General features: G+C 44.7%; 1 protein-coding gene across 1 annotated transcript in view; it reads right to left on the bottom strand.

The window, feature by feature from the left end:
- Positions 1-226: 226 nt before the first annotated feature.
- EXOC4 (exocyst complex component 4) overlaps positions 227-12,544 on the bottom strand; it is an 850,139-nt gene continuing 837,821 nt past the window's right edge. Inside the window, exon 18 of the mRNA XM_056124006.1 lies at positions 227-496. Coding sequence (XP_055979981.1) covers positions 259-496 — 238 coding nt within the window. The 3' untranslated portion in view covers positions 227-258. The remainder of the gene's footprint in view (positions 497-12,544) is intronic.

Raw genomic sequence — 12,544 nt, forward strand, 5'->3', positions numbered from 1 at the left:
CCACCTAGCGCCCTGGAACTGACTGCGTTACAGTCCGTCAAAACATTCTGAATTCTGACACCTCCCCCCCACCCCCCCACCTCACTCCCCATCAACACTTAAGCACAGAGATAAAGTCAAAATGAAAACTCTTGGCACCTTCACTTTATCCGCAGAGAAAACCAAGCCGGCTCAGAGCAGAGCAAAGAAAGGAGTGTGCTAAGAAAGAGGGTTGCCGTCACTGCCCCGCCCCCACCCACCGGCCCCCAGCATGCCCCTTTACACTGTGGTTATTTTCTTGTCCTTGGTGGCCTGCTTGATGGCGGCCTGCTCGCAGATGATCTCCTTGAGCCGCTGCAGCCTCATGTTCTGGGTGGTCTGGTCCCCCACGCCCGTCTGGCTGCGGTGCAGCAGGGTCAGCGCGTGGATGTACTCCAGCTCCGTGTACTTCACTCCCTGGTCCACCACCAGGTTCAGGAGCTCGTCGGCCGTGTTGTACAGCATCTCATAGTACTGCCTGCAGGGGAGGACAGCACAGTGGTCATCACGGAGTTCTCTCAGTCAGTCAATCCTAATTTACCACACGCTGGACCTGGTTCTGGGCCAGTGGAATATTCTAGAACACCAGAGGGGCCTGGCCCTTGTTTCCCTGGAGCACCTTAAGCTCTCTTTCCTCACGAGCCTGGGTCTAAATAGAGACCCCGGGGGGGAAGCTCCCTTCTTCTGTCTACAATCACTCAGGTTGTCCTTAGGAGAGCCAAGGAGAGAGAAGAGGAGGTCCAGGAACAAGAGGAGGAGAAATAATCACACAGGCAAGACCAATCACTTTTGTCTAAACCACTGGATCAGTCACTGGATGTTCTGTGAGATATATATAGGCTATTTTTTTTTCCCTACCACAAACTAGGAAAATCACAGTGTTGAGCTCCTAGGGTTATTGGAAGAATTAATCAGCTAATGCATTTGGAAGGGTGCCTGACCCAATTCCACATGCTTCATAAACAATGATTATTAGTAATATGATAATGAGGTAGTTATTGTATTATAGTGATTGCGGAAAGTAAGGATGAGCAAGACAAAGCTCTTGCCTCTCAGGGGCTCAAAGACAAGCAGGCAAGGTGGCGAGAAGTGGGTTCTGTTTCTGTGGACGAAGAGAATTTCAAGGTGCGATGCCTGAGTCCTCACTCTTTGGAGAGAGCTGTTACTCCCCATCCTCAGATGACAAAACTGAAGACCAGATAGGTGGGAAGTCTTGGCCCTTGTCGCAGGGAGAACAAGGCCATGCCAGGATGGGATCCAAGTCTCTCACTCCGAGGCAGGGCTCCTGCTCTACTGATTCAAAATATTATTGAAAAGAGAAGAATATGGGGCTGGAGAGATAGTACAATGGGTAGGGCATTTGTCTTGTATGCAGCCGACCTGGGTTCAATCCCCAGCACCACATATGGTCCCCTGAGTACTGCCAGGAGTGATCTCTGAGTACAGTTCCAGGAGAAAGCCCTGAGAACTACTTGGTGTGGAAACAAAACAAAACAAAACAAAACAAAAAACCCCAAAATACAAAAAAACAAAATTAGAAAATAGAAAAAAGTAAGTTTCCATGGGCTGAAAGTGATGCGTGAGAGTTCTGAAGGCCAGCAAGGGAAGGAGAAAGCATGCCAAACTGAGCGGAGAATAAAGGCTCCAGGGCCTATGTCATTCACAAAGGAAAGAACACTGTCAGGCAGGGCTTGCAAAGGAAACTTTAAGGAGGGAGGGCTGGAGCAATACTACAGTGGGGAGCGCATTTGCTTTGCATGGCGCTGACCCAGATTTGATCCCCGGCATCCCATATGGTCCCCCAAGCACCACCAGGAGTAATTTCTGAGTGCAGAGCCAGGAGTAACCCCTGAGTAATCACTAGGTGTGACCCAAAAAGCCAAAAAATTATAAATAAATAAAAGGAAAGTGCAGGAATAAAGGGCAGGGTAGAGTAATAACCCTGTGTGACTGTGCAAGCAGCATAGCTGTGGAGAGTACCGGTACAGGGTGGAGAGGACAGAAGACGGAGATGTGATAACAGGTCAGGGAAGTCAATCAAGAACTGTGGGGTGAGAACTAGGGGCTCTCCCTTCCACCCACCAGGGTCTGTGCGGCGCCATTCCAAGTTGTACATTCCAAGATAGCACAAAGTTGACTTGAGTGTCAGGGAGATAGTACAGGAGGTAAGGCACTCACTTTGCATGTGGCTGACCCCTACCCAAATCCCCGGCACCAGATATGGTCCCAGAGCACCTCCAGGGTCACTCTGGAGCACCCAGCCCGGGAGAGTCCCCAAGTACTGCTGGATGTAGTCCCCAAATGAAACTAACTAAACGAAACAAAAAGTTGGGAAGTTCAGGGTCATTGAATTCTGAGGCCACTGGCCCGGAGTGGTGGAATAAAGAGTCTATAAGAGAAACATGCATTAGAATAAATATTCAGGGCAGAACGATGAATGTTCTGGAAGGTTCAAAGGGGAGAACAATGCAACATACTCTCTCTCTCTCTCTCTCTTAACTTTTATTAGTGAAACACCAAACTTTAGATCTAGCCTAGTATTTGTGAGCAATACGGCCCCAAGGAAGACGCTGGAATAATCAGAGGGTGAGGCAAGGTATTGGTGGTAGTGACAGAGCAATTGTGTGGGTGTGGGTCCCCTCCCGGCCTTGCTGAATGATTTTTTTTTTCCTGAAAAGGGAGCAGAAGGCCAAATAAATTTGGTGATCTCTGATATAGGAGGTATTGACTTAAGACACTGGTGAACTCTAACCTCCAGAGGTGTCTGGGAACCTCATGGAGGCAAATGAAGATTTTTTTTTTTTAAGATTAAGGTTTAGAGGGCTGGAGCGATAGCACAGCAGGCAGGGTGTTTGCCTTGCATGTGGCCGACCTCCTGGGTTTGATTCCAGGCATCCCATATGGTCCCCCGAGCACCTCCAGGAGTAATTCCTGAGTGCAGAGGCAGGAGTAAGCCCTGAGCATTACCAGGTGTCACCCAAAAAGCCAAAAAAAAAAAGAAGATTAAGGTTTAGCCTAAAATTCAGGTGAACAATTTATCTACACTACATTTGTTGCAATTTAAAAAATATTTTTACAAGAGAAATTAACACTGAAAAACACATCCTTCTTCTCCTGAGGCTTCCTTCCTACACCCCAGGGTCTGTTCACTCTGGGGTTCCTTGGGTACTCGGAGGAGTGGAGCTGTCCAACAGGGGAACCACCTTAAAAACATTTAAAAAATATCTCAAGAAGAGCACAACTACAAATTTAGATTTATAACATGGAATAAAAAGGAATTGGGGCCTCGGTTCTTCCAGACCCAGAAGGTATTTGATCGTGGATTGTTCTAGCCTGGTGGCTTTCCAGGTGCGGGGTGCCTAGGGGAGTTTGGGAAAACAGAACCTGAGGCCCTCATCTGCAGAGAGCGCGATACCCAAAGGTTCTGGGACAGGGCAGAGCCTTACACCAGTCTTTCTGGAATAGAAATAGTCACAGGATAATTTCTGTTTCCTCAAGCCAAGAACCTAAGCACGTAAGGAAAGGAGAGATAAACGCAGTAAGTGATGCTTTCCGTGGAGATTCAAGCCAGAGAACGGGGCTTCTTTGATTGAGGATGTTGATATTTTCATCAGCGGTCCTAAAGAAGCAACAGTGGAACCCATCCAGCCCAGATGAAATTGGATTTCTTTTGAAAAATCTGATGAATTGTTTCCAGGGATACAGGCTGCTTTTCTACAGAGGCTACCGTTCCATGCTGGGAGCAAACAACAAAACAAAGATGTCTGGGTTTCTAGCCCCGGATCCTCCTGTGTGACTGTGATAAAGGGCAGGCACTTAAGGCCTTAATGTTTCAATAGCCTCTGCACAGTGAAGACCTTTATAAATCCCAGAGACCACTAGAGTCTTCAAGAGCTTCCGGAGAGCAGTGGCCGAGAACTGCAAAGCTAAGTTATTAAACAAAATTGACAGGTAACTGATGGTGTATTTTCTACATTTAGGGTATATGTGTATGTGTGTGTGTGCATGGGGGCGGGGGGAATTCCCATAACCAGGATGATATATTATGTCATAAAGAAACATAAATATTTAAAGACAGAATGAAATTCATTCATCTTTTAGACTTGTACCCAGTAGCCAAGACTACACGAAAGCAGCATAGCAACAGTCGGAGACGGAAGTGGAGGGAATGGCTGTCACACGGGCCCCCGAGGAGGAGGGAAGAGACCCCCGCCTCCTCCACCCGTCCATACTAAGAGAATGAGTTTCCATGATGAACGCTGACATGCTGAAATGAAACCAGGTAGCCCAGGTGGGGTAAATAATTTATCCACACTTATTGAGACTCCAGGAAAATTAAAGCCAGGTCTTTATCATCATATACTCAAAAGCACTGTCTTCTGGGGCAAGGGGTTTTAATACCAGGTGCCATTTTACTTTGCTGCCTGGACAGGCTAGGGGAATACTATATCCAACTATAAGACACTGGATTTGGACAGGCTAGGGGAATACACACTGGATTTGAACATTTCCCTTTTTTTCCTTTTTTTTTTCAGGTCACACCCAGCATTCTCAGGGGTTGCTCCTGGCTCTGCACTCAGGAATTACTCCTGGCAGTGCTGGGGATACCTTATGGGACGCTAGGTATCGAACCTGGGTTGGTTGCGTGCAAGACAAACACCCTACCCACTGTGCTATCGCTCCAGTCCCTGGATTTGGACATTTTCTGGCTCATGCCAAGGACAGCAAGTTTTTCACAGCCCAGAGTGCTTAGAGGCCAAGTGCTTAACATGGAACAGAGATGCTGTTCTGGAAATCTCTGGCTGGAACATTCGAGGTGCTCCTCCTTTCCCCTCTTCATGTGCCCCAGGTGGTTTTTATCCCTTTGCAAATGTGCCTCTGAAGAGCAGCTCCCAAAGTGTCATGAGAAGCAAGGGAGTGGGTACAGCCATGGGAAGGTGGGGTGTGATGGCACAGAGCTGGGTTACATAGTCTGTGAAAGGGCTGTGCTCACATTCTGCCTCTGCTGGAGCGATAGCACAGCAGGTAAGGTGTTTGCCTTGCATGCGGCCGGCCCGGTTGGCCCAGGTTCGATTCCTCCACCTCTCTCAGAGAGTCCAGCAAGCTACCAAGAGTATCTCGCCTGTATGGCAAAGCCTGGCAAGCTACCCATGACGTATTCGATATGCCAAACACTGTAACAACAAGTCTCACAATGGAGATGTTACTGGGCCCGCTCAGTAAATCAGTGAACAATGAGAGGACAGTGCTGTAGTGCTACAATTGCCCTCAGGATGACTTTATTCATAGACTGTTATTGTGGTTTTTTTGCTTCTTCATTTTGATGTTATTGTTTGTAACTCTTTCTGCCTCATAATTCCATCTGAAAATGTCTACACTAGGGGGGATCTGAAAGCCATTTTGGTAAGTTGGGCAGATTTTTTATTCAAAGTTTAAAAATAGCTTATCTTACATGGATTACCAAACTCCTCCATGTGTCTACAGAATATATGAATATATGGACTAAGCAGAGAGATGGGGCAGAGAAAGGGTGACATATAATTCCATCCCAAATGTAGCCCACTTTAGCATGGATTTTTTGTTCCCCCACCATGTCCTACTATGTAATGTTTTACTAATTTCTTTCTTCATAGTTGAAATATTTAAGACCAAACACAACTGGATTCATCCGTTTCTTCCAACTATAAGACTTTCCCCCTGGCATTAGACTTCCAAAAGCAAGATTTAGTTAAAAGGCAAGTATACCCGTTTAGGACTTTAGCATATTATCAGACTTCACTTTTTAAAAAGTTGCATCAGTCAATCTTCTAATCAGCACCTTGTGATAATACCTATCTCTGCAGACTCTTATTCTTTTGGGGAGGGCCATATCTGGTGATGGTCAAGGGTTACCTACCCTTGACTTTGCATCCAGGAATTACTCCTGGAACTGCTTGGGGGACCATCTGGGATGATAAGACTTGAACCTGGGTCAGCTGCATGCAAGGCAGTGCCCTGAGCACTGCACTATCCCCCTAGCTCCTCTCTTTACACTCCTAATAAACATGCAGTCTGGACACTTTAAAACCTACTTGGTGGTGAACCTCATTGGTGCTACCCTTTATTTCTCATCTTTTGAGCGTCAGTGCCCGTCCTATTTTTCTCAAAGAGCTGTTCATCCTTGTTCATAGAGGAGAAGCCTCTCATCTCTCCTTCTCCAACCCTTCCTCCCTTTGGCATGTCCAGTTTTTATTGCATCCCTGGAAGCGACTGCCAAGAGTTTGTTTTCTCTGTAAATCCCAGGGAACCAACTATTCCCACCCCAAAGCCCCTCATTCCTGTATCTGCAGGTGGTTGATAGAGTTTTGGTTTGGGGGAGAGGAATGCCCCAAAGATAGGGACTGTCCAGGATCAGTGGGGAAAGCTCAGCTAGTTGCCTCCCATTATTTATGATTCATCTGTTTCTTGGTTTTGGTGGTACTGGGAACCAAACCACGAATCACACACATGCAAAGCATGAGATGAACTACTGGTCATGCCCCCATTCCCCATCAATCTCCCTTAGGGTGGGGTTCAGAGCCCAAGATCCCTGAATGAAAAGTGTATTTTCCTGATACATAGTAATGTGTCCTGCTGGCTTAGGGATAATGTCTTGATTTCTAAGAATACTAAGAAGGCTACATTTTAGATATCTTAACATATCCAACCCTTTGAAGGAGGCGCTGTAATCTTCTATATTTCACAGAAGAGCAAACAGAGCCACAGAGAATGTGAGTGGTTGGTTGGAGGCCTCGAAAGGAAAGACTTCCAACGCTGTGCTCACTTTAAAGCCACCATACTACAGAAATATTTGAAACTGAACAGAAGAAGTCCTAATTGCAAAAAAAATGGTGTGTTAAATTCATCTGAGTTGTGCTTTAGGGAATGTGAATTAAAATCCACAGAAGAACTCAACTCTCTGCTTTCTATTGTCATGGAACAAGCCAGCATTGTGGCAATTCAAAATTGATTTATACACTCTACTGCTATCTTTGAATAACACCGGATTTCTTCTGGGAATTAAGGGCTCGAATTCAAATAATGAAGTCATTTGGTAAATCTGGCATTAGGAATCACAGGGATGGTTTTGAGCTCCTTTTACTTGTTTCCTCTCTTTACCTCTCCCTTTCTGCCCCACCAAGCTGGTCTGGAGAAGTGGTCTTTCCATTCAGAAGCTGGCTACCCTTCTCAATTCATCACTTGAGGAAGGGGAAATTGATGGCCTGAAACCTTCTTCAATGTCAAGTTTCAAAGGAAGAAAAATTAAGCCTGGAGGCAGAGAGATAGTACAGCACGTAAGGTCTTGCATGTGGCTGGCCCAGGTTCAATCCTTGGCATCCCATATGGTTCCCCAAGCCCACCAATAATGATCCCTGAATGCAGAGCCAGAAGTAAGCCCTTAGCATGGCTGGCTATGGCCCCAAAACAAGCAAACAAGACTTTACCTGTACCTAACTACTGTGTAACTTACCAAATTCTTTTTGGCCAACAGCAGTGGCATTCTTGAGTACTTTAGTAAAATCTTAGTAGTAGGTGGGTCACTAAGTTGTGTCAGGTGGAATATCTGATTTCAATTTTGTCTGCTCACTCTGTGTGTTAGGGACATGGGAAAGGGAAAGAAAGGTATACTGAAAAATACCCATATATCAGGTAATCATCTCATAATGATGGAGACATAGAACAAAAAGACTTAGAGAAGTAAACACTCAAGATATCACCAAGGGGCTGGAGCAGTAGTACAGTGGGTAGAACACTTGCCTTGCATGCAGCTGACCGGGGTTTGATCCCTAGCACTGCAAATGGTCCCAAGAGGAGGAATTCCTGAGTGCAGAGTGAGCTGTAAGCCCTGAGTACTACTGGGTATTGCCCCCAAATGAAAACAAACAAACAAAATATCAACTAAACTTAAATTCCAGTAAATCCTTTTAAAATTCCCTGTCCTCACGTAGCTGTGTGACCTTTGGCAAATGCTATTAGCTCTGAAGACTTATACTGTCCATAAAGAAAGCAAAGATGTTATAGTAGATGCTATTTAAGCATCATAATTTTTGAATTCTAAAATACTTACTGCACCTGCTAATTGGCCCCTTAAAATTGTGGGCTCCCACTCAAATGAATGGATTTGGATGTGAAATACAGAAACTGGTATATATTTATAGACCGAAAGGGATACTACTAAGCTATAGGAAAAGATGACATCCTGCAATTAATTTCCTGTAACTTGCACAGAACCAGAGGGGATTATGCTGAGTGAAGACTGAGGAACAGGGACACATAGAGAATGATCTCACTCACAGGTGAAATTGAAAGAAACATAATAAGGGAGTAACAAAGACTGATGTAAGAGACCTGTGTTGTGTTTGTTTACAGAACAGATTTTGCAAATCAATTACAAATTTTGCAAAGGGGGTGGGTGCGGTTGGAGTGTCCTAGAGACATCGCTTTGGGGGACACTGACAGTCTATTGGTGGGAGTCATATGGGAACATTGTGTGCATGAAACTCTATTACTAACAAAATTGTATATCAAAGTGTCTAAGTAGAAATGGAAGCAAGGAAATGAAAATACAACAAACAAAAACCCCAGTGGGAGCTGATTCAGCTCTTCCCCCACTGGTTGGCAAGAGGCAGTGGTGACTGATTAGCAAACATTCTGAACATGTATAAACTCAGCTAAAGGTATTTTCCAGACCCCCGCCACCCCTCCCAAACTGGGTGGTAATCCTATGTGTGTCAGAAAAGAAATTGGTTTATTAAAAAACAGAATATAATAGCTCTCATTTTTCTTCCTCATTGAAGTGCTTAGACTTTACTACAGACGTGATGGCTGATTCTAATTTGAAATTGTTGAAGTTACTGCTCTTCCCAAATACAAATGAAAAAAAAAATGAAAGTGGAGAAAAGCTAAACAATTCTTGGAAAGTTAGTGTATGAATTCGATTTTGGTTCTCTCATGGAAGATTTCCGGGGGAAGACTCCTGACAGTGTTCCCAAAGACATGATGTTCGTTCTCATCAGGACACTGGGAAAGGTGGGTCTTTGAAGAAGACCGGTGCGGTGCAGATACTTCCTCAGCTGGGGGCAACGGAAAATGAGTCACTCAAGAGGGTGAGAGATGGGCAGTGACCGCAATTGGGATTGGGCCTCCCTAGACCTCTGTGATGTGTCATTACCCACATTTTTTAAAAAATATACAGTGACAGAGGAGCTGGAGCAATAACACAGTGGATAGGACGTTTGCCTTGCATGCAGCTGACCTGGGTTTGATTCCTCCACCCCTCTCAGAGAGTCTGGCAAGCTACCGAGAGTATCTTTCCCGCAGGACAAAGCCTGGCAAGCTCCCCATGACGTATTCGATATGTCAAAACCAGTAACAACAAGTCTCACAATTTGTTGTGAGATGTTACCGGTGCCCGCTCGAGCAAATCGATGAACAACGGGATGACAGTGCTACAGTGCTACAATGATATAAGACCATGGCCTTTGACAGTGGTATGAATTGTCCTTTTTCTAAGAGAACTAGTGGTCATAGTAGTACCTATGGGCCTAATTCTAATAATCACAGGGTCCTAGCACTGGGGACAGGTATAGCTCTTTGGTCAAGATACTAGATGTTGAAGTCAGCTGTGCTCATACCTCTCAGAGACTTTTATTTTTTTTCTAATCCAAGAGCCAGAGTCTCTTTGGGGGGGAATCAGGGAGGGAGTGGTTTGGGTCACACCTGGCAATGCTCAGGGTTTACTCCTTGCTCTGCACTAAGGAATTCCTGGCAATTCCATTCTTAGGGGAATCATATGGGATGCTGGGGATGAAACCCAGGTCAGCTGTGTGCAAAGCAAGTGCCCTGCTTGCTGTACTAGCTCTCCATTCCCACTTTATTTCTTTTTAGAAAACACAGCTTCTTGCAACAAGAGAATTCCTCTAAGACCTCTCCCTTTGGGAATGATGAACCATTCCCAAACTTCAGTTACCATCACTGAAATGGGAAGAAAATTTCTTTTTATTCCCTTAGCTAGAAATTTTGCTCTGCCTGCCCTGGGGACACTGCACTTATAAACATCCATGGTTGAAATGTTCTCTTCGACAACTTAAGGATTCATATGTCACTCTCTGCTACATCAGATAATTTTTTAAATTAAGTTTTCTACAACAGGGCTAGAGGAGGAACTGCATTTTAAATTCAGTACAATTAAAACTGTGTCTCTTTGGACGGGCACTGCCTTTGGTCAAACCCCAATGTACGAATAATTATTCAGTCCATTAAGAAGTCTGCTCAATTCCTGCTCCCATTTTGAAGGTTTTTAATAAATATTGATCAGGCACATTTCTGTTTGCACTTGCCAAAGCAATTCTGATGGATTCATCTTCTGATGTTATCAAATAATGAAATATGAAAGAGTGAATAGAATTACCCTCTTGTTCTGTGATTATTTTTTATTTAGACCTCTCATTTTACTTTCATAATTATGTTTGTCTCATAGTCCTGTAAATGTTTTTTTGATTATCAAAAGGTGAGTCCAGGTTAAGGAGAGCCATGCTGTGCTGAGTATCACTTTAGAGTCCTTTTAATTTTAAAAAGTAATTTATCTAATATAAAAGGACACAATATTATGCACTTTGGTGGCCTCAAAAGTACATATTGTTTACCAATTAGCCCAGGGCTCTTAAGCTAGGAATCTTCCACACTTCTCGGATTAGCATTCTGGGAAATAACTGCTGAGATAGGATGAATAACCATGACTCAGTGGCCCTATAGTGCTCTCAGTACTAAGGAGTAATCATCAACATTTCCCGAAATGAGTCAAAGAGTGTCTTCAAAGGAAACCCTTGTAATATTACTAATGCCTAAGAAGCTCTCATAAGGCTATAAACATTAAGATAAAGAAAAGTGCAGTCCTTAGCTTCAAGAAAATTCTTTTATCTATCTTGAACAAAAAGTCCAGGTCCAGATCAAAGGTATTTAAGGAATGAAGACAAATGTTTTCATTTAAGAGAAAATGAATCTGAGAGTTGTCAATCTGCCACTATCCATTCTGCTTCCCACTGTTGGTATCAGGGGAAGGAAATGGAACTTGAAGGCCCTGGACCAGGTACAGAAACCCTTGTTTCCAAGTCCCAGACAGAGAAGGGATGGAGAATAGAAAGGGGAGCAGGGCACGTGCTTATGCCTTTATAAGATGCAGGAATCCGGGGAGAAAGGTCTGTGGGGATAGACACAGAGGGGTTGAATTTGATTGGGACTTAATGCCAACAGTGACAAGGGGCTAGACTAATTCAGAAAGCGCCCTCTGGCTCCACTCCTTGGCCCCTGATAATGTTCCTCCTCAGGCTCCTGACACTGTGAAGACAGAAGCTGAATGAGATGGGTGGTCAGTTCCCTGCTGGGGGTGCTTAAGATAGAATAGTTGGGGCTGGAGAGATAGTACAATGGATAGGGTGTTTGCCCTGCACAGGGCTGACCTGGGTTCGATCTCCAGCATCCTGTATGGTCCCCCCGAGCACTGACAGCAGTAATTCCTGAGTATGGAACCTGGAGTAAGCCCTGAGCATTGCTGGGTGAGGTCCAAAAAGAAAAAAAAGAGGGTGAGTCCACAAGTTTTGAGCCCAGAGCCAGAGGACCTTTGGGGTTTTAGTCTGGGAACCTAGCACACATCTCAATACTACTCTGAAGGATTTTGCTACCTTGTTGAGTCAAAAAAAGATTGTTCATCAAGACCCTGAACAAATGGTTTGAGGCTCTTCATGTTCCTAGAGCAAGCAGGTGCCACTGGGCTACACTAGCATGCAATAGGGACAGATGGGGACATTACTGGCGCCCGCTCGAGCAAATCGATGAGTAACCAGGATGTCAAGTGATCAAGTGATCAAAGTACCAAGAAGAGAGAAACGGCTTGTGAAGAAGATTCCCCCCTCCCCTCCCATCCCATTCAACCATTCAACAGATGATCTGAAAACTGTGACTGTCTGCAAATCAGCAGATCCCCAGGGGAGACAGCAGAGGGGGGATTTACTAAACTGTTAGGTTCTTTATGAAAGAGGAAAAAACCCTAAGGAGACTAAAGCTACAAGAGGAGCCATCAGAGAACCAAGAACAAGTGATGCAGGGAGCCTGTCAATTAGAAAAAAATAATAGACTGAATTGGAAGAAGCTAATGGAAATATGTACACTATCCAGCAGGGTTTAATTAAAGACCCCCGGATTCTGCCAAGGCTGACGGATGGCCGGGGAGAGCGTGTGAGTCTGGTGGATGACATGACCACTGTGGCTGATACATATTTCACTGTCAGGGAACCATGCATACGGTGACTCTCAAAAAAAAAAAAAACCCAGCAAAATGAGTTTATTCTGAATGGTGACCCGTGAGAGGACAGAATCCGAAAAACAAACAAAGGATAACGATACAGGCTGAGCAACAAATTCAAAAGAAAAAGCATCTGGTGACCTGCAGGGACACTGGCTTAGCACGGATCCCACTTAATACCTTAATTAATGTGCAGCAACAGTCAGA

This window comes from Sorex fumeus, unplaced genomic scaffold (genome assembly GCF_029834395.1).
Source record: "Sorex fumeus unplaced genomic scaffold, SorFum_2.1 ptg000048l, whole genome shotgun sequence".
In the NCBI taxonomy this organism is placed as follows: domain Eukaryota; kingdom Metazoa; phylum Chordata; class Mammalia; order Eulipotyphla; family Soricidae; genus Sorex; species Sorex fumeus.